At 40.1% G+C, this 26,819-nt stretch overlaps 1 protein-coding gene across 2 annotated transcripts in view; it reads left to right on the top strand.

Annotated features, from left to right (window-relative positions):
- The window catches only part of LRRC1 (leucine rich repeat containing 1), a 65,858-nt gene that overhangs the window by 17,938 nt on the left and 21,101 nt on the right, over window positions 1-26,819 (top strand). For both annotated transcript variants that reach the window (XM_064650335.1, XM_064650337.1), the window contains exons 3-5: window positions 10,866-10,944; window positions 13,874-13,963; window positions 25,265-25,321. In XM_064650335.1, the coding sequence (XP_064506405.1) occupies window positions 10,866-10,944; window positions 13,874-13,963; window positions 25,265-25,321 (226 nt within the window). The remainder of the gene's footprint in view (window positions 1-10,865; window positions 10,945-13,873; window positions 13,964-25,264; window positions 25,322-26,819) is intronic.

The following is a 26,819-nucleotide window of genomic DNA, read 5'->3' as shown; positions in this document are numbered from 1 at the left end:
TTTCTTGTTCTGTAGCTTCTTCTAGACAGGAGGGGCGATGCATAAAGTTTCTATAGTTAATTTAATGCATGCTGATATTTGGGATTATGTATACGATGTATGTATGCTGTGTTCTTGCAGGGGTGGTGTGTTCCTTTTTAGTATCCCTCTTCTTCAAGAAGGGGGTTTTTGTTTGCCTTTGACAAATATTAAATCCTCCAGATTTCAATGATGTGGTTTTGTCATGGTATTGTATGCTCCTTAAAATGCCTTGAAGGTGTTAATTTAACTGTAGTATTCTTATTTGAAAGAAATTTCCATCTTACCCATGTTTTCTCTTAACAGGTGAGCTGTGGAAGCCTGGATTTTTGTTTTTAATGTCATATACCTTTCACAGACATTGACAGATAGTCTGCAGCTTGTTTTATTCAGCTCTTTTAACACAGGAAGAAATCACTGTGAGCTTTTACACTGGGCAGTGCATGCTGGGTATTAGGCACTGTGGTGGCTTTCCTACCCTTCCCAGCTGCAGGAGTGCCATTTTAAGTGTCCCGCTATCCAACCCCTTCTTGGATGCAGGCTAACCCCCTTGCTTCTGTAGGAGATGAGCCTCTTGCACTTCTGTGTCTACCTGTGAGTTGCTGTCTCTGTGATCGAAGTCTAGTAGGCTTTTCTGCTGCTACTCTTGCTTCCACTTAATGTGCCTACCAAGGACTTGGTTATGCAAGCCCATAGCATCGCTGTAGTTGCTCTGTGCTGGCAGATTTGCATTACCTATCTGTGGTGACTCTCCGGCTGGCAGCAGGTAAGGGGACTCAAGTTGTCTGTTCTTCTGTGCAAGTCCTCTGTAGCCTTACAGTTTGGTGTTGTGTCCAAGCCTTGAGTCTCAAAACTCTGAAAAAGGTGCAAGTGTGTGTGCAATGGGAGAATGAAATGGATTTTTGTAATCTTGGTAGATAGGTTGTGCTGGTTCTTTTTGCTGACTCAGATCTCAGCTTTACTTTGTGAACTGAGGAGTGATGGCTTTGCTATGGCATCTACTGAGGAAATCTGTGTGTGGGCAGATCTTGTTAAGCCATATTTGGCTCTGCAAGATGCTTGATAACAAAATCTCAACACGGTTCTTTACTGTGATATCCAATAGGACTAATACTGTTTGTTTAATGTGTATGGTTTATATTTCATACCTACTGTAGAGGTGGATTCTTGCTACATGATATGCTAGTTACTACCCGTTTCTGTAGCTTATGGTTAAACTGAGCTTTTGACTGTATTGATAGTGTGGTTGTTCTGGACACAAGTCTTGTGACATCAGGACATCCTCATTCCAAAATAGTCTCTCCACACAGTTGCCATATTATGGCATATATGCTGTCATTTATATGAAAATAATTACAGAATTAAAAAAAGATAAATATGCTAATTTAGGATTACCCTAACAGTAGAGATGGTTCCTCAGAAGCCTGTCAATAGTCACAACACTATGTAAGGAGAGAGCTGCTGCTATGCAAGGTCTGAGCAGGGTCCAAGATTTTAAAAGTCAGTCTTTAGAAGACCAGTGTCCCATGTACTCCATGAGCCTTATTTTTATGTTTTCCTTGCTTCCAAAATGGATCACAGTTGCAAATTTAGAAACTTGTGTTTTCTTTTGTCTTCAGTTATCAGGGTACTTTCAGAACTCCACAGCAAGGGTATTTAACTGTTCTACTTTCAGTCGCAGGTGGTTTGATATTACTGCTTTTTATTTGAAGTGTTTATTCTTTTTAGCTGCTTTACAACCCAATTAAAAGTCTCTTTAGAGATGTTGGTCATCCTCAGGATGCCACATTCATTGTGTGTTATGTGATAGGTACATTTTATTCAAAAAGTTATTTGGAGCTTCCTTAGAGGCCTGGGTGAGCCGGCAGCAGCTTTCCTGCAGAGCATCCATCAGTCCATCCTGCTGAAGAGCAGTGTAGACTCTTTGCTCTGCCCTCTAAGACTTCAGCTCACTTGTTTGTATCCGTGCATGCACACATATGCTTACCCTTTTTAATTCAGCTGTCTGCTCTCAAAGACACACATGTTATCTGTACTGTAGGATTATCTCCCTTCTGCCATCAAAGTGTTCCCCTTTTCCTCTCCTGCACTGAAAGCGGGATAACCAGTGTTTTTTCAAACTAGAAATTCTGACCGAGAAAAGGCTTGAACACTTGTTTCAGTTCAGCCTGGTCTGGTGACCCAGCTATTTTACAGTGAGGATATGAACTAATTAGGGAGAAGCACTCTTAGGTCTTCTGATCTTGTCCTGCAGTCTCACATGGGATCTGCTCTCTTGCCTGGCAGCTGCTGCTGTTGCTCTGTGCTCTTGCCTGGGATCTGGCTGTCTGCCTGTGCTGCACTTCCACAGCATCTGAGCAGAGACGTCCTCCATGAAATCCTCTTCTTCTCTGCCTGCCACCAGCTGCCCAGGCATGAATGTGCTGGTACAGGTCTGGTGGCAAATGGTAAAACCCAGAGTGCTGAGAAATAAGTGGGAATTGATGCTTTTTTGCTCAGTGGACAAGAAAAAAACCCCAAGTCAGCAAGCTGTGCTGGCAGGTGGAATAGTTGACAAATGCATCTATTTAGTTAACGTATGCAACTGCTGGATGTTGCTTATTTGCCTTCTGGACTGATTTGTGTCCGGTGAGCGCTTACGGACAAACAAGAATTGTTCTCCTACTCCTGCATGGACATGTCTTATCTGGTACAAGAAAGCATCCTGTGATACACTCACTGCAACCTTGGGTGTGTACATCTGAAAGTCATTGCATATTCCACCAGAGACTATTGTGTTTTGTATGGTGGTAGAGTATCTTAAACTTCAGTCTGAGTCTGGCCGGTGACTGGTTTTGGGGATGTTTTTTTTGTGCTAATGAAAACAGACTTGGAGATAACAGAATTTTTCACCCTTTTAGATGATAGTTGTTTTGCATGTTTGGATTTTTATGCTTTGTTTTTTTTGACAAATCTTATTTCTTGTGACATACATTTCCTTTGTATTATCTCCCATTCCTCCCTTGAGGTTACTTTAAAACTTGTACTTAAAAACATTATTGTTTTAACGTCTTACACATGAAGTTTAGGGATCAATGTACAAAGCAACATTCCAGGGAAGAAAGAAACACCTGCTGCAGATTGCTTTTGGATTCTGGGCCTCTGTAGAGTATCACAGATGTTTAGAAAGTCTTGCTCGCTTTGAAAAAGTGATGTAAAAGTTGGGACTTGTGCATTTAGGTCGCTAAAATGAATTTGATGTTGGTAGGTTGGAGGAAGAGGAGAGCGTTATATGCAGCAAGAGAAGTAAGGTGAGAGAGAAATCACTGGACCTCATCCCTGAGCAGGGCTTCTCATCAAGGAGGGGAAGGAAGAAGCAGCAAGTGCTTACTGTGATTGAGAAAGAAAAGTGAAATCTCATGATGGAATAATTTAATTAGAGAAGTTTAGAAGGTGTCATTTTTAAATGGATTACAGAAAACTGGATTTTTCCATCATGGTATATTCTGCAATGTTTCACTTACTTTCTAAGAAGACTTTGCTAATGTACTTCCGTGCATAACAGTTGTCTTCATCCAAATTCAAGGGAAGGCTGTAGAAAGGAACAAGACAAGTTGGGGACAGAAATCTTGGGACTGCCTGAAGTATCAGCTAGAGTGTTAAATGTCCGATGATATGTATAGAAGTGACATAAAATAAAGCGTTAATTTTCTGGATAATCTAGACTAGATATCATAAAATGGCAATCTGCAAACAGGCATTGTTAGTTCTTGTATTCACAGAATTTTTAGGTTTTATGTTTTTGCCCACCTTGCTTCTTAGACTAAAAGTATTTAATTCCTCTTATCTTCAAGGTCTAAGATGGAAATCCTTATAAAAATGTCTTCAAGCCTTGTTTAACTCTCCATTGGCATGTATAAGTAAAAAGGTAGAAGACCTAAATGTGTTGCCAAACTTGGGCTCTTTCACTTAGTTCACCTGGAACTATTGTTTCCTCGTGATCTGATCTTTGAGCTCCCCCTCTTCCTCTCCCCCCTATTTTTCTTCCTGTTTCCAGTCTACAGCTTCTTATCCTCTGTTACTGCTGCTTCCTGCAGCTGAGAAGGACAGTCTGTTGAATTACCACATCCTATCTGTTCAAAAACCAGCTTGTCCATGCAGAGTTTTCTTTCAAGTAACATGCCTAATATCTACGTATCTGTGAAATGCTGAGGATTTTTTTCCCTGCTGCTCTCATTGTTTGGGAAAGGGATATATCCAGAAGCAGTGAGGAGGAGAAATGAGACATGTCTCTTCAGTTTCTTGTTAATTATACAGTAAGGGATTTACTTGAGAAAACCCAACCTGAACCTGCTGGTGAATTTTCCTTAAAGCTTTAAAGACAGGTCTTAAAAGTGGTGTACGTCTTGTATTTTGTATATTCTCAGCCTCAGAGCGTGAAGAGGAAAATGTTACAACCTGTTCAAGAGCCACTTAATCTCAATAGTCTTCGCAAGAACCGTGTGACTCCTGTCACAATGTGCCTAGAAATTGTAGCACTTGATCTAAAGAGGTTGGTTATTTCAGTCTTCAGAGATAGTAGCAAAGCCTTCTGGTTTTAGAAGAAAGGAAACCTGTCTGATCATTGTGTATGACTGGATCTCAACATGAAAATGGAGGGAGAGGATGAGTAACCTTCCACCATCCCTTCCCCCTGCAGTCAGACCCTCTTGGAGCTGCACTTGGCTGCTTTTTGGAGGGTAGAGAAATGTGGTGGTGGTGGTGGTGGTGGTGTCTGTGAGACAACAGCCTGCTCAGCTGGGCTTTCCAGCTGGAGAACCCTTCACAAAGACAAACAAATATTTGCAGCGCAAATTCCTACTTGAAAGGTATTTGACTAAGTGGGCAGTTTCTTTCCTCCCATGTTTGGAAGGTGGAGCAGGTGGAGAGCAGGGCTGGAAAGCAGAGCTTTCCCAAGGGCAGGCCTCTCAGAGAAGCCTAAGAAGGTGGGTGGCACAGAGGAGCTTCCGTGGAAGTGATGAGAGAACCTTTAGGCTCCTGAATCATTTGAGCATTGCAGTGCTTAATGCTTCAATGGACCTCTGTGTGTGTGTGTGTGTGTAAATACTGTAGTTGATAATGTATATTATATATATGAGAAGAGGAGGGGGAAAAATCATCTGTGTATTGAATTGGATGGATGAGATCTGTTTTGCTGCTGGATATCTCTCTTGAGGGATAATGCTGCATGGATTCACATTCTTTGAGTCTAGAATGGGCTTCCCTGGGTATAAATTTGGTGTAAACCAATCAACTGCCTAATTACTAGTCACTAAGCAGTTAAAGCTGGTTGGCTTGTGTTGTGTATACCTGTTGGTGGGCCTTGCACTGTGACTGTCTAAATCAGGTCTATTCAGTTGACTTTTGCTGGAATGTATGCAGTGTGCCAGCTCCAGCTCTCCTAAAGCACAGTGCTTTGTGTCTCCTTCACAGCTGGAAAATATGACAGCATCCAGTAGTTACTTCCTGAAAGACTCGAGGATTGTGAACTCTCCCTAAGGAATGTGGTGCATCTCTCATGTCTGAGACTTCAGCAAAATTCTCGCAAAAATACTTTTTATTTTGAGCTAGAGTCACTGTGTGAGTAGCTCTGGTCTGGTAGCCCTGTTGTATCATAGGACTTTCCCAGACATTTCTATCATGATATTGATTAGGTATTGGAAATTGTGTTCACTATTGCAGAATGTGTAAAGCGTGCTGGTGTGTAGGCTTTGGGTAGATGAAATATTATCAGTTCTTGAGATTCAATATAAAATGCTGCAAAATTGTGCCATGCAAAAGGATTTATGAGTTTAAAAATAAGATTATCTTCTCCCCCTACCCCTCCAGCCACTAGAGGAAGAAAACTAGGGGAAGGGGGATTGAGTGATGTAGGTGTTGTAAAAATCTAAAAAAAAAAAAAAAAAAAAGAAAAAAAAGGATTGGCATCAAACAAAAGCATTTTTAGAAGTAATTTTCTCACCCAGACAGTACAGAATTCCCTAATGTCAAACTTGCTTCTAAAGTGACTTATACAGAGCTTGCTAAATCATTAGCAAATTCTTGTGCAAACTATAACAATAAACATCTGAAGAGGTGTATTGAATGGAGAGGAGTACGCATGGCCTCCTGTATACATGACTGCCAAGCTTGATTCTGATCCACTTCTGCTGCCACAACTTTTCTGCTGCCAGTGTATTTGTACTGTCACATGTCACAGGGCTTATGCTTGGTTTATGGCTTTATTATTAGCAATGCTGCACAGTCTGTATGCCAGAACATCTGGGACATCATGTAGATGCAGAGTGTTCGTCAGAGTGTAGCATTAGAAGAATCCTAGATATTTAAGTAGGATTTGAGCTGGTTATCCAGCAGTGGCAAGAAAAGTATTCAACCTTACTGTTACTGATATTGGCAGAGACATATATGTTAATGTCTGTAACGAAATAGAGTACTCCACACTAATGGTGAAAACTTCATAATCCATCAAGAGACAAAAGAACTTCTTTATATATTTTAATATCCTCTGCTGCATTCCAGTTGATTATGTCAATGCTATTGTTATGTGCCATTATCTTCTCTGCTATAATTATCACTCATTTTTTTTGTCATATACTAAAATGCTGCTCGCCTATTCTCTTCTGAATTCAGCAATTCAATGTTACACTAGTCTTCATATATAGTGATAAAGTATCTGCTCCTAACTTGGTTGCGTTTTGCCTGAGAAATCTTTTTAAGATGCCTTGCAATTAAAATGAGTTATATTTCAATCTTGTATAAATATATAATGATCCTCACTTCAAATAGTTGCACTGAATTTTTGTCCATCCTTTGTCCATACAGGCAGAGGAGAAAAGTGAATAGTGAAGGTATCAAGGGGGGAAGGAAAATGCACTTTACAGAATCAGAGAATGGGGAAGGTTGAAAAGGACCACAGTGGGTCATCTGAGGCAATCTCCCTGCTCCCATTGCACAGAGTTGTGTCTAGATGGTTCTTGAATATCTCCAGTGAGGGAGACTCCACAACCTCTCTGAGCAGTCTGCTCCAGTGCTTGGTCACCTGCACAATAAAGAAGTTCTTCCTCATCTTTAGGTGGAACTTCCCGTGCATCAGTTTCTGCCCCTCTTGCCCTACTGCTTGGTACCACCGAGAAGAGCCTGGCTCCATCCTCTTGACACCCTCCCTTCAAATACTTCACAGAATATGACAAGTTGGAAGAGACCCACAAGGATTGTCAAATCCAGCCCTTAAGCCCTGCACAGGGCCATTCCCAAGAATCACACCACGTGCCTGAGAGCATTGTCCAAATGCTTCTTGAACTTTGTCAGCCTTGGTGCTGTGAACACTTCCCGGGGAGCCTGTTCCAGTGCCCAACCACCCTCTCGGTGAAAAACCTTTTTCTAATATCCAACGTAAACCTCCCCTGACACAACTTCAGGCCATTCCCTGGCCTGACAGGGTCCTGTCACCAGTCAGCACTGAGAAGAGATCAGTGCCTGCCCCTCCTCTTCCCCTCAAAAGGAAGTTACAGACTGCAATGAGGTCTCCCCTCAGTCTCCTCCAGGCTGAACAGACCAAGTGACTTCAGCTGCTCCTCATACGGCTTCCCCTCAAGGCTCTTCACCATCCTCATTGCCCTCCTTTGGGCACTCTCTAATCGCTTAATATCTTTCTTATATTGTGGTGCCCAAAACTACACACAATATTCAAGGTGAGGCCACCCCAGTGCAGAGCAGAGCAGGACAATCACCTCCCTCGACTGTCTGGTGATTCTTTGCCTGATGCCCCCCAGGACATGGTTGGCCCTCCTGGCTGCCAGGGCACTGCTGACTCACATTCAACTTGCCATTGACCAGGACCCCCACGTCCCTTTCCATGGAACTGCTTTCCAGCCTCTCATTCCCTAGTCTGTACAAACATCCAGGTTTGCCCCATCGCTGGTGCAGAATCCGGCACTTCCCCTCGTTGAACCTCATGTGGTTGGCGATTGCCCAGTTCTCTTAATTTGTTGAGGTCTCTCTGCAGGGCCTCCCTGCCTTTGAGGGACTCAGCGGCTCCTCCCAGTTTTGTATCATCTGCAAACTTGCTTAGTATCCTTTCCAGTCCTGAGTCCAAGTAATTTATAAAGGTGTTCAAGAGCAGAGGGCCTAAGATGGAGCCCTGTGGAACCCCACTAGTGACAAGTCACCAGTCTGATGTTCCCCCATTTACTATTACCCTCTGTGCTTGACCTGTCAGCCAGTTGCTCACCCACCACAATGTGTTTATCCAGCTGTGTGCTGGACATTTTATTCAGTTTGGCTCTAAGGTTATCATGGACGACAGTGTCAAAAGCCCTGCTGAAGTCAAGATAGAAAATATGCACTGCTTTCCCCTCATCCACCCAGGTAGTTGTTTCATTGTAGAAGGCAATCAGTTGGTCAAGCAGGATTTTACCTTTAGTGAATCCATGCTGACTACTCCTGATCACCTTGTTAGAGGGTTTGATGTGAGGCTGACTGGCTGGCAGTTCCTTGGGTCTTCCTTATTGCCTTTTTTTGAAGACCAGGGTGACATTTGCTTTCTTCCAGTCCTTAGACACCTCTCCTGATCCCCATGACCTTTTGAAGATGATTGTGAGCAGCCTAGCCATGGTTTCCACCAGCTCCCTCAGCACTAGTGGAAGCATCCTGACAGGGCCCATGGACTTCTGGATAACAAGTCTGCCTAGGTCTTCTCTAACCCAATCCTCCTTGACCAAGGGCAAGTCTTCCTTCCAACATGCATTTACCCTGGTCTCCTGGGTCAGAGATTATGTGCAAAAAGCACCTTCTTTTCCCTGTGTCTCTTAACATTTCTTACTGAAGAGTTTTGCTCATGTAGTGACGTCATAGTCTGGAAAAGCACATTTTATTTTCAAAACAGATTTAGTAATTTGTGAATGCATTCCGACTGTAAACAGTGCCTATACTGCCTTATTTCAAGTAGTATCCTATACTGGAGTAATTCTTACTTAGCTCAGATACATATTGGCTTTTACAGATAATACCCAAGACTTTTGTAAAAGAAAAAAAACTTATCAAAATAGTTTTGCTGAGAAGGAATATTTTCTGGGTTTTGTAGTACATAATACAGAAGTAGAAGAGAGATTATTTGCAGTATGGCAATGACATTATACTTTGGTGGAGGAAATCAGTAACATGATTAGTTTCAGAAACTTTGCCATTGAGGATTTACCTTCTGCTTTATATGCTGCATTTTTATGTATGTGCATTTTTTTCCCCAAACAAACTAGGATAGTTATTTTTACTTCAGCTTTGCTTTTTTGTGGTTTGTGTGTTTCTTTGTTTTTAATCTGTGAGAATGAGTCACACAGAAAAGTGTGTATCTGTGTGTGAAAGGGTTGTGTGTGTACATAAATGCAAGGTGAAAGTTAAAACATCTATTTGAATTGGTTTAGATTAGGAAGAAATTATTCACTGTGAGGGTAGTGAGGCACTGGAACAGGTTGCCTGGAGAGGTTGCAGATACCACATCCCTGGAAGGGTTCAAGGACAGATTGGGTGGGGCTCTGAGCAACCTGATCTAGTGAAAGGTATCCCTGCCTATGGTAGGGGGATTGGAACTACATGATCCCTTCCAATCCAAGCCATTCTGTGATTGGGTTCTGAGCTGGGAATCGTTCTAAGTGGATGCATTTGCTCAGATTACCTGGTAAGAGATGAACGTGATGAGAAGGTACTTTCTTCCCTCCTACACTTCTTTCTCCATCACACCTCTTTTGGGGAGAAAAATGAACAAAATACATAAGGAGTCAATTCTGAGTTACTTAGGTAGGAAGAGACCTAACTTCCAAATTTTTTCCGACATATTTAGATCACACATGGCTGCTGAGGTCAATAGTACCACTTACATGAGGAAAATCTATGCAGGCATTTCCCAAACTATTATTTGTGGTGGGAATAGCAAGACGAGGAGATGGAGTAGACACAATGCTCTGTAGTAAAAATGGAAATAGCAAAAGACTTGGAAACAGAAGTCTTAAGTTTTGCCTCTTCTTTTTTGAATTATTTTCAAAATGGATCATAAATCTTTATTTTGAGATTCGAGGAAACGGAAAGTATTTGTTTCAGTTTTGCTAGATCTCAGTGATGGTAAACAAGGACTTAATTAGAAGACCCACAGTGTATTTGTAGAGATACAGTTTGCTGTAAGAGGGCAAGAAAACAGTTTTATTTTTAAGACTTACCTGACTTCAGTAGGTAAACCTGTTATATCGAAGTTATTTGAAAAAAAAGGTCTGTTTCAAGATCTCTTTACTTTCTGGCAATCTGAAATAGTGTACTAGTGCTTACTTGCACCTTGTCAGTTTGAATAATATTTTCAAATTATCTGGCTTTAGTGTGAGGGTAGCTGGTTCATGAGTGTATGTTGCAGGTGGAAAGACTTGCACATTCTCTTCTTCTTTCCCTTGTTTTCCCTCCACGCTTACTTTTTTCCACTACAGAGTATGGGCATGTGTTGATCAAATCACAAGAGGTTCAGATTATAATTGGTTGTTTAGGACAGTCCTAGCACATAGGTTGTCTGTTTTTTTTGATGGGCAGATCCTGATAAAGATCAGTCCAAGAACAGGTGAGTAGTAGGAAGATGAACATGGAGCAGGAGGGGAAAATGGGATGTGAAAAAGCACAAAATGGCTCTGCTTCAATAGTTATGTACTTGGGCATGAAGCATGTTGAAATGTCTTGAAAGATACCAAGGTAGCTCCTTGCCAGTGGCAAGTTACTCAATGTAATGAAGCAATAATTTCAGTGTAAATAAAGTACAGCTGCTGACAATTTTGTTTTCCTTTTTTTTTCTTCTGCAGATATTCCTGAAATACCAGAAAGCATCTCATTCTGCAGAGCACTACAGGTAGCAGATTTCAGTGGGAATCCCCTGACTAGGTAACTTCCACCTTCTTCTTAGTACTTGACATACCAGAATTGCAATTTTACTGTAACAATTACAATTTTAAATAAGTCCTTAAAAGTTGTGATCTGTGCTGTCTATGTAATCTTCCCAACACTGCTTGTCTCTGGCAAGGACCGCAGCAAAAGTTTAGATGTAAAAAGTGATATGCATCTTTCCTGGGAGGAGATGAAATTTGTTAGTCAACCAGGAAAAATGTAAATCTGATTGTCTATAAAGTAATTTTCATTCCTTTTCTTATATGCATAGGAATACCATGCTCATACTTGGGAGAGATAAAGCAATGGTTAGTGCAAATGCATTGGCAAAAACCCAGGTGTCTGACGATTTGGAATAGACTGTAGATCAGCTGCTGCAGATAATGGCTTTTACTAATGATTAAAGCTTGGACTAGCATTTCATCACTCTCCCATCAATTGGAACACAGTGACATGCAGTAACATGAGGCAGAAATGACTGTGTGTGTCAGTGGCTGCTGTGTCTGCTGCCAGGCTGTGTTCTGATGAGCTGAGGTTTAGAGGTTATGTGCACTTTTAGTACAGAAGAGTTTTGTTTCTCTGCTCAATTTGCTGCAGAATTTGGAATTTATCTAGTGAAGTGAGGGTAGAGATGGCAAGGAAGAGAGGATCTGCTAGTTAAAGCTTTTACATACTATTTGGAGAACTATTTCTTAAGCCAGCCATTGCCACAGAACTCCTTTGTGATGCTGAGCAAGTCACATAAGCCAGAGCGTTCATAGTGGGTGCTCACTGACCTGCTTTGCTTTGCACTGAGGTGGTTAGGAATACTTGCAGGGTTAGCTGGCTGGCTGGTCTGCCGGAGTGCTGAGAAACAGGAGTGTGTGTGTAATAGCTTAAGCTGCTCCAGTGGTTTCGCAAGATGGCTTCTTCCACGTGTGCAGCTTAGATTCTTCAGAAGTGCGCTTTGAATATCACCCATAGTGCTTCCTAAGTTCTCTGGAAAGTCACATCTCTGGGCATTAAAGGGACACTTGTGATCTTAATCCCTGTGGCTCTGTAGCCTATTTATACAGTGAGGATAATAATACCACAAAAATCCGGCAAAGCAAACTGACGCTGAACTGATGTTTGGATATGCAAGTGGTGAGGGTCATTGAACAGCTTTTTTCCAGGCATCAGTGTGCAGCGTATAAAGCTCAGAGCTGCATCTTGGGGTATTGAAATCAAAACTGTCTGTAGTAGCGTTCTAGTTATTTTTCTTCATTTTTTGTGCTCAGTAAGGCCTGAGGCCTAAGTAATGTGTTTCCTCAAATAGTACTTGTAATGCACAGCTACAGCTTCGTGGAATTCACAAAAGAGTTTTTCAATGATGTTGAAATAGATCTCCTACCTCTTTGTAGACAATTTAAGGGAATTTTAAAAATTCATGATGAAGTGGCTCCAAAGTGTATGTGTGTCCTGGAAAACATCACTCCAAACAGTTTGCTAAGTTAGAAAGCACAGACACCAGAAGCTGTTCATGTATGGTTGCCGGCTATTTCTGTCATGAGATCCAGAATTTCAGTTTTACCTGTATAACAACAGCATGTAAGTTTGGCACTGATTTGCCCAGGCAGAGTGGGAAAGTCTAGTAGTTATTTCCTTTTCTGTGTAATATTCTGGAACTTTTTTTAGCCGTTGATTCTTGTCCTTATTTCCTCTAAGCTTAAAAGCCAGTCGGAGATCTTCCTGATCAATATCCTACTACTATTGCAGTGTATGTTGCCTCATTGTCAAACTTAAATGATTGATGAAACTGGAGCATTAAAACTGGCTGGTGGACCATTTTCCCAGCTGTTTTCAGATGATTTCAGGTTTATATTGATTAAAAGCAGGTGCATTTATTACAGTTTAGACTGGAAGTCCACTGCATGCTACAGATAGAATATAATAGTTCTAATTGGAAGGGACCTATTGTGATCATTGAGTCCAGCTATCTGTCAACTTCAGGGCTGAGCAAAAGATAATCAAAACATTTAACTCCACTCTTAAACCTGCTAGAGTCTAAGTGATAGTGAATTGTTCCAGTGAAGCTCACATTTTGAAGATATTGAACACGTTCTGTTAATAAGGTTCAGATAATGATCAGCAGCGTAGTACAGAGTTGAGCACATGAAAAGCCTTCCCCCCTCCCTCCCCAATTTAATTTGCCTTTTTCCTTCTCCCCATCCCATTGAGCACAGTTGTATTTGCCTGTAGGTGTGTGTCTCCCTTTGGCTAGTTGCCTGCAGGTCATATCATGTGCCTTGAGCTGAGTGATGGGGAGAGCAGGAACCAAACCAAATTCTACAGCTTGAGCTTAGGTGGCGTGCTCTGGGAGTCAAGCACAAGTTGGGTGGCTGGGCCAGGGGCTTCTTCTCCTTTACCTCATTGGCCCTATTACCCCATCCTGTCTCCTGTGCAACTGCAAACTGAGCTGCTTGGTGTGACTGGGCTGCCAGTGAGTAGTACAGGAATCCATCAGTGTGAAGGGAAGGGGGAGCCAAGCCTTGCAGGAGACCGACTGAGTGATAGACCTAAAGGCTTTGGTAACTTTGGGAGTGTTTTGCATATGACTGCATTTTACAGTGTAAGAAGGGAGGGATTGCATGCTGTTGTGTTGTGAACCAGTAAATGTGGAATGCTGTAACACAAAACATTGTCTTCATAGTGAACAGACTGTTTCTTCAAAAAGCAGCAATTGAAGAGCAGCTTAGTATCTAATACAGAATGGCCATGCTATAAGCATGTATGTAACTGAAGCCTGAATAAAAATAAATTTTAATTATTTTACCATTTGGTGATACAAGAAAATAATAGTAAAAAAGTTTTGGTTTTTTAATGTTTGATTTTCTTTTTAATTTTTGTGAAAATGAATGAGAATACTTCTGCTGGAAGTCCTTGATTTGAATTAATATCTCCATAGGTTGCCTGAAAGCTTTCCTGAATTGCAGAATCTAACGTGTCTTTCAGTAAACGACATCTCTCTGCAAGCACTACCTGAAAACATTGGAAAGTAAGTTTTTTATACTATATTACTCTCTTAATTTATTTTCTTGTTATTGTTATGCTTATTGTATCAATGACTTGCATAATTGTATGTAATACTCCTATAAAATTATTTACAGGTCTATTCTTATTTTTTCTATTCTTTCAAGTCTGAGGGATCTGGTTAAAGAAACCCCTTGGCATTTTCACTTGACATTAGCAGGCTAATGCAGAATCTTCAGCATGTATGTGTATGGTTCAACTACTTTCTCTGTGATTTAGAGTAACTTGGAATTTTAGGTGCAAAATTAATTAGGTGTTTTGTGATGTCAGTCTGACCTTTTGCTTTCCTACGTTGTAGTAGATCATTGATCCATTATTGTGAGCGTGTCAGATGGCTTGCAGCTTAGCTCAAAACCAGGCAATTGTTGGCACAAGAACAGATGGGTAAAAGCTGGCAGGGATCAGGATGGAAATTAGAAGGTTCATAACTAACTATGGGAGCAGTCTGGTTCTGAAAAAAACTCCAGTGGGAGCTGTGGAGATGAAAGGAACAGCTCTTAAAGGTGAAATTTTATAAGCTTTTAAGATGTGTTTGTTAACTCTGGAAAGTAGAGCAGAGTTGCAACGACAGACTTCCAAAGTGGAGACATGTGGAAAGTGAACAGTGTTTGTCTGTCTCCTTTTGTCTGAAATGAACATTCATACTTTCAGAAGGGAAATCTCTGTCCTGTTAGTGGGGAGAAGGGTATCTTTTCCAGTTTGAAGGAGAAGAGGTAATTCCATGTTGCCTCAGTTGAATACATGAGAATGACTCTGCTAGTTCATCTCAAAGGCTCATCTACCCCAGCTTCCTTCTACAGTTACAGTAAGTAGATGCCTAGTGAGAATTAAAAAGAAAAGTGTGTATTTGATGATTTCTCTTTGCATCCTCTGACTGTTTCTGGTTCAGAGGACTTCCTGAGCTTTAGAGTTTTGGTTTATCTAATTGATAGCCCATAGTGAATCTCTCTTCAACGTACTTGTCCAGTTTCTCCTTGAGCATGCGTAGACATCCTTAGTATTCTCCCCTGGCAAATAGCTGCACAGGTCTATTACCCTTTGCATTGATTTGTTGTTGGTTCAGTCAATTCCAGCTTTTTCTAAACAGGAGTCTTCTTGAAAGGATTTTAATAATAAGAGCCCCTGCAATGTAGTTAAGTTCAGACGAGCATGACTTTAGCCACTTCTCATGGCTATGAAAGCTGTCAGCTGGAACCATTCCAGCAGCAAGCAAAGCAGAAAATGTCCTTTGAAACCTTCTGCAAGCACTAACCCGTAGAGTTAATGTGCACCCAGTGACTAGGGGAAAGTCTTACCTAAAAATTGCATGGGCCAAGGCTTTTGTGACATTCTTCCTGTTCTGTAAAGGTCCACAAAACTTTTCATGCAGCTTTTCCAGCACAAGCAGCTAAAAACAGGCCTGTTCAGACTTTGCAGTTACTGAAAACCAAGGTCAAAAATTTGGGATCCTACCTGATTCTGAAAATAAATATAAGAAACATGACAAGCTGAAATGATTGCCAAAGCATGAGGTGGACTGCTGCTTTGCAGATAGTAGCTAGAGGAAGGTTGCTGGCTTCCTTGAGAGCTCACTGGCTGTGGTGACTGTGGCTTCTTGCTTGTCCTGCCTGTCATTTGGTAGTGTGAGTGGTGATAGACTCTGTTCTGGAGCAAATGACTGGAAACGACTTTGGTTAAAATGGGGATACCAGAGGTTTGTAGAGATGTCAGTATATGGAGCTGTGCAAGAAAAAAAAGTAAAAATTTGCCTCATACTGGTCCTAAGCAGTTCATGGAAATGCTGTCATACTATTTCAGCCCTGTGTGAGCTGTTGCAGAACAGAGCAGTGTAAGCCCTCCTCCCTCAAGGTCAGTATTGATTCCCAATATTGAAGCTAAAAATCTGGGGTTCTCACTTGCATCAGGAAGACCCATGTGCTCATCCTGGTGGTCTTGGAGATTTCTTCTGAGAGATAGACATTTATTCAAGTCTGACAGGCCTGCTTTGATCTGGGAAGTGCTCCCACATTTGCTGTCTAGAATATGAATATTGTATTTTTACAAAAACACTTTAATCTCATTAGTAGAAGTTTTTATTATCAAGTTTATGCTTAAAGAAACAGAGACAAATGTGTGGGACTCTTGTTTTTTTCTCATCAGGTATTCCCAGTAGGTGGGAATCTGGCAGTTGGAAAGTCAACAGTAAGCTTGGACTAAGGATGGATGCTTTTGAACTCAGAAGAATGTTAATGTAGCATGAGGGAAATTCATGGGGTATCCACCCAAAATGTAACTGTTCCTGAAGTGTGTTGAGGAATGTCTTGGCAACAGACAGAAAGAGATCCTGTCTGGTTCCAACTGGAAATTATTGGGAGGTCGTCTTTGTAGCGAACTAGCAACCTGAAGTCCTTATAGATTGCTTGTGAGAGGGAATTTTACTGGATTTTTAGCATTAGATACTTAGGTTAGAGATTTGGTTTTTTTCAGTCTGGCTACCAACAAGTACAACTTTCCTTTTTTAGTTTACGAAATTTTCATCATTTATTGCAAGTAAATTTGATGGTGCAGCCAACCAACCTGCGTTTGGTAAAAGTAATGAAATGCTCTGTGGCTTCTCCAAAGGTTGCATACTTGTACTCTTTGTTTCCTCCTTTGTTCTACTGGGACCCAAAAAGTGGTGGGAATTAGAAAGTAATGCTAATTGTGTTCTTCTGGCTAAACAGAATAAGTAAAGCTCTTAAAAGTGTTTGGATACGTTTGCAAATGCCTTACTGGAGTTTCAGTGTCCTTTGGATAATAATGCATGGTGTTATTTGATGGAATAGGCTGGACCTGTGTGCACTCTGTGTGAGATCTGTCAAATAGTGAGCAAACAAAAAAAACATACTGGTGTTTTATTCTACTCTAGTTGGGCATGTTTGGGGAAAAATTTGAAGTCCACGTGCTTTTTGCAGGTCTTCTAATGACTAGAGCATGTGGAAACTTGGGGAAATGCATCCTAATTTCTTACAGTCTTATGGTGCTTTCTAGAAAGCTGCCTAATACAGCCAGTGAAATCTCATTCATCTTCGTGTAGTACCGTGATCAGTATATACTTAGGGTCTTTTTTTGTTTCTTTTTTTTAGCTACCTACTTAAAATCTTGTGGCAATGCAAATTTGCCTTACTGTCTTAATGGGGAAAGCAGCAAAAGCATTGGCAAATACTTTACAAACAGTAGTAATTTAAATGTTAGTAAGAAAGTTCTTCCTAATGGCAGATAATAGACTTGAATTGCCTTGCGGTGAGCCATTAGTGGAAGTGTGTCTTCCTTGTGAATTCGGATATTCAATCGGTTTTTCCCATGGTCTGATGTATAAGGTGAGTGACTGCCAGAGTTCAGCTTCACTGTCCCAGGCCAGTGGCTTGAGCTTGTTCAAACCATTGATATGTAGAGTTCCATTAATATTTTTACTGTGCCATTAAGAATTCTTCTGCACAGACCTTTTATATTTTTCTTTTCCTTTGTGTTGCTAGAAGGAGTATTTTTAAGGGTCGCAACTGGATATTTGAAGAACATAGGCAGGGCCTTCTTTGAACATTTTGCCTTTCCTCGTGCTTATTCATAGCCATGCTCAGAGTATGTCAGCTTTTCTTAGCTGTGTGACCACTTCAATCGGCTTATCCAGTGCTGGTACATGTGCTGACAGTTTTTCCCTGCTGGATGTAGCCTTCCTCTTTTAAGCTCATGTATTGTTTCAGGGCTTGCTAAAAATATGTGTGATACACTACTTTAGGACTGGATAAAAGACTAGATATCTTAATGTTACCAGTGCTCCTTTTTGTGTTTCTCTGTAATTTGTGTTCTCCTAACTTGTAGTTTGGTTGCTCTCTGGAGTAAAACAGTGAGTGTTAATACATGTGAGATACTTAAGCTAATAATTAGGTGGGTGCAGCTTGGAGCAGTACTTGTCCTGTTGGGTAGTTGAACTATTTGGAGAAACAAGTTACGCCATTTAAGCTGTGAGTAGGAGTGTCTTTTACAGCATTTCTCAGTCTAATGAGAGCAAGTGTAATTTCCTTGCCTATTCTGCAGGACTGTGTGTGTCTGTAGAGCTGCCCAACAAGCAGGCATAACCTGTTCCTCCCAGCATTGGTAACATTTAGGAATTTCCACTTACTTCTAGGGTTTCTCTTCAATACTTACTTATTTGTGTAGCACCCAAAGCACAAGGCATGACTGTCTGAAATTCAAAAATCAGAGTATTTGTATGTAAGGGTATTTGAGTAAATCGAGGCTTCCTAGGGCATGCCTTATAGTAGTAGCATAAATAATCTAATGTCTGTCTGTCCCTAGCACCTTCTTTGTCCATATGTGTTCATTCTCTAATGTTGGCTTCAGCTCACTGTGACATTGGCTTTTTACCAGCAAAGATTTGTGATTTTAGAGAGCCATATAGTGCTGCTTTTCAAGTTATTTTACAGATGGCACATTATTATTTATTTGTGGTTCTTAGGCTTGAATGAGATCCAGTTACCTTCTTTGGAAAGCCTTTTATGTATGTCTCTGATGTTTAATCTAGCGTTGGACTCTCAGAAGGGTGCTTCACGAGGAATTGTCCTTAGCTGAAAAACCAGTCCTTTCAGCATGAAATGCATGTTTGAAAAAGACAGTTATCTGTCAAATTCTGTGGGGACAACAAAATCAACAAGTTTCTTAAATGGCTGAAGCAAAGGGCAGAGCTTCACTACTGTGCTTTAAATTACAATTTAAGAGCTGCTGTCCATCAGCACACCAGACATCTAACTGATACCCAGTTTTTAGCTTTCACAATTTTTTCAGCAGTCTTGTCTGTGCATGGAAAAGATAAAGATTGCCAGATTACTTTAGTTTTTTTGGATGCTAAGCTTTAAATTATGAGATTATTCATGACTGGCAGGAAGGGTATTTTGAAAGTTCCCTACGTGGTAAATAAAAAAAGCTTTCCTCCACCATACGCAGTCTTTATTCCTCCCCTGAAAATGTACAGATGGTCTCTTACTTGAACATGATCTTGAAATCCTGAGAATTCAACAAAAGATCATAGAAATATAATGATTTGTAGTATCCCCATCATTCACAGCCTCCCCTTCCCCTTTTTTGGTTTTTTTCAAGAGGACTGCACAGTCTCTGATGCAAGAAAGTAGGATAGCCTTATTTTGGCTTTAGAAACTTTTAACGTGGGGAGGGTGAATTTCTTTAGATGGGAAGGATATTCTGATGCCTATGACTGATGAGTCTGGTTTACCCCCAAGCTGCAAGCAGGCTGAAAGGATCTGTGGACCTTACTACTGAAAGGGAATTACCAGGTAAGCAGAGAACTTTTCCTCTTAACGTATGCAGCTAGCAGGTAGAATGCTGGAACAGGCATTTCATTGTGAAAGTGAAAATAATGAAAAGAATAGAACAAATGTTGCTGCAGTTAGCATTGTTTTGCAGAAAGATTTGTTATAGGCGTGCTTTTCAACAGTCATGGAACCATAGATATCCAGAGATTTCGCGTTAGTCACTGAACGTGGTGGTTTTGCATATATATGTTTAATTCTAGAGGTTTTGAAGTTTTCAGCAGTCTCTGAACCAGAGTCTCTAATGTTGATTGGAATAGGAATAGCTGGAGAGAGTAAAAGGTCTTCAAAAGGCAGGGTGACATGCTCAATGCAGATGATCCAGAAGCAGATCAGAATGGCATGCTAATCCTGATAACGGATTTCTGGGCCAGTCCTTGACTGTGTTTTTCTTAGTGTATGCTTGGATGTCTCAAGTGTAGATTACACATCTGGTAGCATCAAACAGAATGGAAAATGTTCCTAAAATTGTGTGGAATAAGACAATGTAATTCTGTTTTCAGGTTTAGCATAGTAATGTCTGATTAACATATGGTCTTACATGATTCAGCAGAAGTGAGGGGGAGGGTTATCTTGCAAATACATAGGAGAAGAACTGGATGTAGGTGGTCTGACCAGGCTGATATAAGTAGTATTAAAAATAGTATTAAAAGCTCTTTTTCTGGTTTATCTGAATTTAGCATGGCAAGTAATATTTACAGAGTCTGAGCTGGTAGAGCATTCAGTGATAATCACGGCTGTTTGGTGACTGCCAAAACTGGATGTAAAGGAACTCAGAAGTTTACTTCAGGAACCCTTTAACAATGTAATAGTGAATGCAGTGCCATCTGGCCTTTAAGTAAGAGATATTGCATCCTGTATGTTACACAAGAAAAAAAAATTAGCACATATTTAGCGGTATTTTTTTGAAATTAAATAATTCCATTTTTATTGAAGTTGTTGAAGATTGACGTTGCATGAGTGGAATGGAAGATATTTTGAAAATGAAATCATGTTGTAATAGTGAATTGGCTTAACCTTTGCAGTCTGTGTCAGTAATCTTGCTAAGCAAATTAGACAATGTTTGGTTAAAGCATTCAAAAGTGAACAGGCTGAGCTGTAATTATGAATCTCTCTTTTCTTCTTGATTATGCCTTTTGAGGGGTTCCTGTCCATTCTTTTGGTCCATGCGTGTTGCTGTGCGTGTGAGGGAGAGAGAGCAGAGCTTGAAAGTCAAGCTTATGTAGAAAGCTAGTCTTAACTAGCATCTTAGACTACCTTCGTAACATATTTAGCGAATTCCTTGGCCATAAACTGTGGAACTTTACTCTGTTTTTAAAATTTGTGTGTTACTTGTACTACTGGCGATCTGTTTAGGCTTTCCTCCAGAGAGTGGCTGAAAGATGCTGGTTTTTTATCCTGTTTTTACTTGTGGAAGATCTGTAGATTTTTACAAGCCAATTAATCATATTGACAATTCAATTCAAGTAACTAACTGTGCAATACTCTTTCTCTGGCTTTCAATGCCTTTGCTGTTTAAGTCTAGGATGAAAAAATTATTAGCTTTACTTTTTTTGTACCTGTTTAAAATTAGTCTTCCAAGGAAGGAGTATTTCCCTCCTGTAATTTGTGTCCACTTCTCCCAGCTCTGTAGAAAGTGGCAGGTATTAAGACCATAATCCTTAATTTCAGATTTTGTTACCAGAATTGTTCTTACTAAAATGCTGCTCTGCTTGTCAAACTCCAGAAGTGACCTGCTAAAGAAAGCCATAAGTACCTTTCCCCTGAATATGATACACTTAAATTTGAGAGGGAAGAAGAGTGTGTAATTTAGATACAAGTTACATCAAGGTACTCTGTCTCCAAAAAAGAGGAGGGGGAAAGCTCTTGAAGATGATTTCTGGATGAATGGTCTTTAATAATACTAGTGAGACATGATAACAGTTTCATCAAACCAAATCTAGTTACCTTGCTTTCTAGTTGTTTTTTCAGCTTTCCTTGTATTCTGAAGTAGAACTATAGGACTTCATGTGTGTGAAGATAGTTTGGTAGTGCCTTCATTTTGGAAATTCATACTTCCTGTAATTTCTGGCTCACATAAGAATTTGCGAGATTCATTACCTAAGAATTTGCAAAAATATCTTTCCCATATTGCATGGTGTGGACAGAAGGTCTCTGTCTTTCAACTCTACCAGATTAATTTTACGAAGATTTATCAGTGCTCTTTATCATTCACACTGTAAAACAGGTTTCTGTAACCAAAGCATAATCAAGGCAGGACTATTGTATTATTTGTAGGTTATCGTATAATGGATATGAATTGTTAGGTTCTTTCATGGTAACTTTGTCTAATTGTATGTCAGCATTATGCAGTAGTTGGAAACTAATAAGCATGTAGTGTTGAACCTTGTAAGAAGAAGGGCAAAATGCATACCTTGAGCATATAGACCGTGAACTACATGGTTATGTGTTCAGAGACCCTTAGGAAATTCACAAAGCATATATGGCATGTTCAGGAAGCATATATGACTTCCCTATATGGCTAATGTTGCTTTTGTTGCATTGAAAATATCATTACACCAAAAATCCACATGGAGCTGGTTGTTCAGACACTGAGGGAAGATATGTTGCTGGCAGGTAGAGTAGTTGTGGGTGAAATACAGCAGACTGAGGGAAGAACTGAAGTGGTAGTTAACTCTGCTACAGGAACTCTTGAAACCATCCAAGTTTAAGCATCTTGGTAGAATTTGGTAGAGTGGGTTGGAAGGGAACTTCAGAGATCATCTAGTCCTGTTGATCCAGAGATCATCATCATCTTCCTGTTGTGGGCAGAAACTTCTTTCATTAGATTTGGTTGCTCAAAGCCCTTTACAACATGACCTTTGAATGCTTTTAGGGGTGGGGCATCTACAACTTCTCTGGGTACCCTCTAACTTGTCTCACAATGCTCACTGTAAAAAAATTTCTTCTCCAGACTGAACAATGCCAACTCTGAGCCTGTCTTCATAGGAGAGGTGCTCTAATCCTCTCACTGTTTTTGTGGCCCTGCTCTGGACCCATTCCAGCAGGTCTGTTCCTTTCCTGTGCTGGGGCCCCCAGGGCTGGATGCAGTGCTCCAGGTGGGATCTCACCAGAGCAGAGTAGAATCACTTCCCTCAGCCTGCTGGCCACACTTTTTTTGATGCAGTCCAGGATATGGTTGATCTAGGGGCTGGAGTTTAGAGATTGGTCTTTTCAGGGTCTTTGTGCAGTTGGTGATACAGTCAATGAAGCGAGGAGAAGAGAAAGAGGCTTCTTTTTAGAGTGTCTTGGAACAGGAGCCTATCTCAAAGGTACGTACTGTACCTTTACATATGTGTCGTCTGAATAAGTGGTATTTTACAATGCTATTTTATATGATAGCTTTCAGATTTTCACATTTTAAGTTGCACCTAGGTTTGCTGGGAGCCGTTTCTCTAACTGGTCAAAATTTAAGAATAATGAGTCACAAATTTCCTTTAATTTTCTGACCTCTCTGTCAGATGGATCCACCTTAAACATAACATTTCAGTCTAATGGTGCAGCTTTGCTGGTTTAAACTTAATAGACTTAGTCTGTATTTTACATTACTTGGTGGCTAGCTTCATGTTTCTTATTGGATTTGGACTTAAGACCTTGGAAGAAGTAGAAAGAATAAAGAGTGTGGGGCAGTGTCTTTTTTTTGTTCCAGGGTAGAGTTAGGGTTGTGAGCATGCTGTGGGTGAGAATAGCTGTAGAATAAATGAAGCATTTATCCTTCAGAAAACTGTGTCATTAGAGATGAAAACATAACCTGATAGGTAGTTTACTCCCGTAAGAAGAGAACCTCACCTGGGACTGTGGTGGGCCACAGTCTCCAAAATGCATGGAGTGTGGTTGAGTGCAGAGGTGGCTGTGTGTGAGTACTTGCAAGGACACAGCTACCCAGGGAGTCCCCACAGCACTGCAGTACAGCTGCCTTCCTTGCACCGTCTTGGCACTCATACTAACCCAGGTGTTTAAGGGGATTTATTCTGTGTTGGATTAGGGATCTGTGTTACTCTCCTTGCTGGGATATTTTTAAACAAGATCAATTTCCTGAGCTGATTCACTGGCCTGGCCCAGTTTAATGATACTATAAGGCTGGTTAAGATGGTGGTTCCCAAGTTCTTGCTGTTGAACATGGTTTTCCTAACCAAGATTTCTGTTTGGCCTCAGCCAAAGTGGTGTCTGAGATAAGAAAAGAAATTAAGAGATTGCACCATTTTACTCATCAATGCTTCAGTGTGATGAGGAGGGAGATAAGTAGATGGTGGGTGATGTGTAAACACAAGATTACAAAGCAGCTTGTCGGTGTGTGCATCCTTTTTGTATTCTCTTGATAAAAATGAGTCATAGGCCTCACCTAATATGAGTTTGAAGAGAAAGTGCAAAATTTAAAGGAAGATTGGACTAGGTTTCTAGAAAACCTGAAACAAAAATATAATGGCAGTCTGTGTGTGTCAATGTGAGTAAGATCAGACTCACATTCCTCTTGGATATAAATGGTTCTCCATCACCCCTTCCCTCTTTCCCTTCACTTGTTTGGTTTCTGTGAGGATGTCAAATACCATGTCCCATCTTGACTTGTGTTTTATAGTGTTAAAATTTTTACATGTGAGTTTTCTCTTGCGTTGTTGGAATGATGGCTGCCTTATTACCTTCTTTCTGTCATTGATTTTTTGAGTGGCGGTAGCTGAGTTATTCTCACTTAACCTTTAATTGGATTTGTAATAGGCTTTCACTGAAGTATCTTCACCTATATGGGATATTTAAACTGTACTTTTTCTGAAGGAATACAGAACCCACTGGATAAAATGTGTTTATTTTAAAAGCTGGAGAGGGCTGCTGAGACTGTAATCAAAACTCCTGAGATTTCATTCACTATTTTCTGAATGCACTACAAAATATGTGTTTGAAATAAGGGTTTATTTTTCAGACACTATCCAGAGTCAATCCATGAAAAATTTTCATTTCTTTTTGATAAGTCATTATATCAGTTCTGTTGTTTTTCTCTGCTTAGATAGCTGTATTGGAGTTGCATGTGAAGATTTTTTTTTTTTTTTTTTTTTAAGTTTTACTGAGCTGATTTTTTACTGGGGCTAACTAATGATCCTGTAGTTCAGTATGTTGGTACTGTTTGAGATGAAAAAAAATTAAATTTTTATGGTTTAAATGTAAGGGCTTCTTTTTTTTCCTAAGGTGTACACATTTAGACTTAATGTGTTTCAAATTTAGTGGAATTCTTGTTTCTAAACTAGATTTTATTTAAGACCTAGCCACTGTCCCCCTTCTGTGCACACTGGGATGGAACATATTCTGTTGCAGAAAACTCCTTATTTGCAATCACCATATCTGATTTTTGTTTTTCCCTGTGATGGTGGAGGATTAGAGCAGATTATAGTGTTGGGATAATGTCTGACTCCTTGTGTTCCATTTAGTCATAAATAAACCCCTGAGAAATCTGAATGTTGCTATGGTGATGTTAGTAAAAGCCCGGGATATGGAGTAAGTGAGCCGCTTAGAAGCATAATGTCACTCACAGTAATGAGCAGGCGTCATTAGAACAGTGATGGGTTTACCTGGTGCTCTGTAACTTTGGTAGCCCGTGACAGATTCTGAAAGCAAGTGAATGCAATTCAAATGAGTATGCTCTGTTCAGTAAATTGCAGCTACAGACCTCTTAACAAATGGAAATTTGTTTTGTCTGTTTACTTTCTAGCTTTAATCTATTGCCTATCACAGAGAAACATGCAAGAACTTAGTCTTTGTATTCTGCCTTTCCCATCAGGGACTGGTTGAACTAAAACAACAAAAAACCACTTTACAGCAATTTTGTTTTAAACTGTGTAAACACACACTTCTGAAAAGTAAGATTGTATTAAAATGTGTTTGTTTGTTTTTTTTAGTCTTTATAACCTGGCTTCACTGGAACTGAGAGAAAACTTGCTGACGTATTTACCTGAGTAAGTGACATTTTGTGTGTTTGATTATATTAACAAAATGTTCTTATTCTTAAAATCTGCTAACATGTGAAACTGAATGACAGCTAGAAAAATATTCAGTGCCAATTGACGACATGTATGAGATACAGCCTTCTTTTAGCCACATCTAGTTGCATCCATTATTCCTAGTTGTACTTGATTATTTAATGGACCTTGCAGTTTGTGTGGATTGGCTTTGCTCTATAAAAAATATTCAGTATAGAACGCAGCAGCACCAAACACTTCTTGCACTCACTGAACAAGCGTGTCTGCAGTGGGAGTGGTGGTTTGGGTTGTTCTCATGCTGAAATTTCATAACCGCGAAAGTAGGGTAACAAGATCTTGGAGATTTCCACTCTAGACCTTTTAAATAAGTGTTTGCGTTTGGGGCTGAGTAACCAAAAGCTTCTAAAACCTGGAGGCTTCTAAAGCCTCAGTAGCAAACTAGGCCTACTGATGTCTGAAGTCTGACTCCACCTACTGTGATTTTTGGGGAAAAAAGTTATACAGGTGTCTCTGTGTTATCTGTGGCAGAGGACTTTGTGGTCTTTTGTAAGATTAATTTTGTATCTTATATTTTGGGAATCCTTTTTGTCTGCCTAGAAGAAGCCTTTTCTTTCTCTAATGAAGGAGCTTCCTTCCTTCACTAACTGGCTGCTTCTTGCAGGAGCTTTGGTGACTCCTATTTTGCTTGTTTAGATAATCTAATAGATACTGTAAAAGATTTAACCTATTTTAATCAGAATCTCATCCCTAGTTGCTTTGGGTTCCTTTTTTCCTGTCAGTCTACCCACTGCCTTGGTTGTGGCTGTTTATAGCTGTGAGCCACAAGGCACTTTAAATGTCAGTGATCAGAAGATAGGAATCACTAGCTAAGTTTTGTCATGCAGTGTCAGAATGAAACTATCGCAAATATTGACAGTTTTATTGCTCCTGGAAAATTCTGACTGCAGGTAATGTAGTTGAGAAGTCTTGCTGGCTTTCATGCTACTGTAACTTTGGGGAAGGTAAGCAACAGACTGTTTTTGAAGGAGAAGGGTGGCTCTCTGTGTCTGTTTATGTTCAGAGAACTTCTTTTACATCCTTTTGGGCTTCCCTCTGTTTACAGTCTTGAATCCAACCTGAAATACTTCAGAAAAGGATGGATCATGCTGAGAAGATAAATAATGGATTTATTGAGTCTTGAGTCACATAGTTACACTATGGGGAATTTTTGTCCAGTTGCATAACTGTAAATTTCCCCTAAAAATAAACCTAACTAACTGTACTAGACTATGTGGCATTTTCCACCCCAAGGGACTTACGGTTAAAATAATAAAAAAAAATAATGATTTGATTGCCTGTTCTAAGTTTCAAAGAAATACAGTTAGACTGACAAACCAAATTATTTTTTCAGTAAGGTATTACTGCAAATAGTCTATGCCTGGTAAAATAGCTGTCTGCCTTCAGTACACTGTAATTTGAAATTCAAGTTTCAGTA

Source organism: Pseudopipra pipra, chromosome 3, assembly GCF_036250125.1.
Source record: "Pseudopipra pipra isolate bDixPip1 chromosome 3, bDixPip1.hap1, whole genome shotgun sequence".
In the NCBI taxonomy this organism is placed as follows: Eukaryota; Metazoa; Chordata; class Aves; order Passeriformes; family Pipridae; genus Pseudopipra; species Pseudopipra pipra.
The sequence above is the reverse complement of the archived record's forward strand: the minus strand, read 5'-3'. Positions and strand labels throughout refer to the sequence as shown.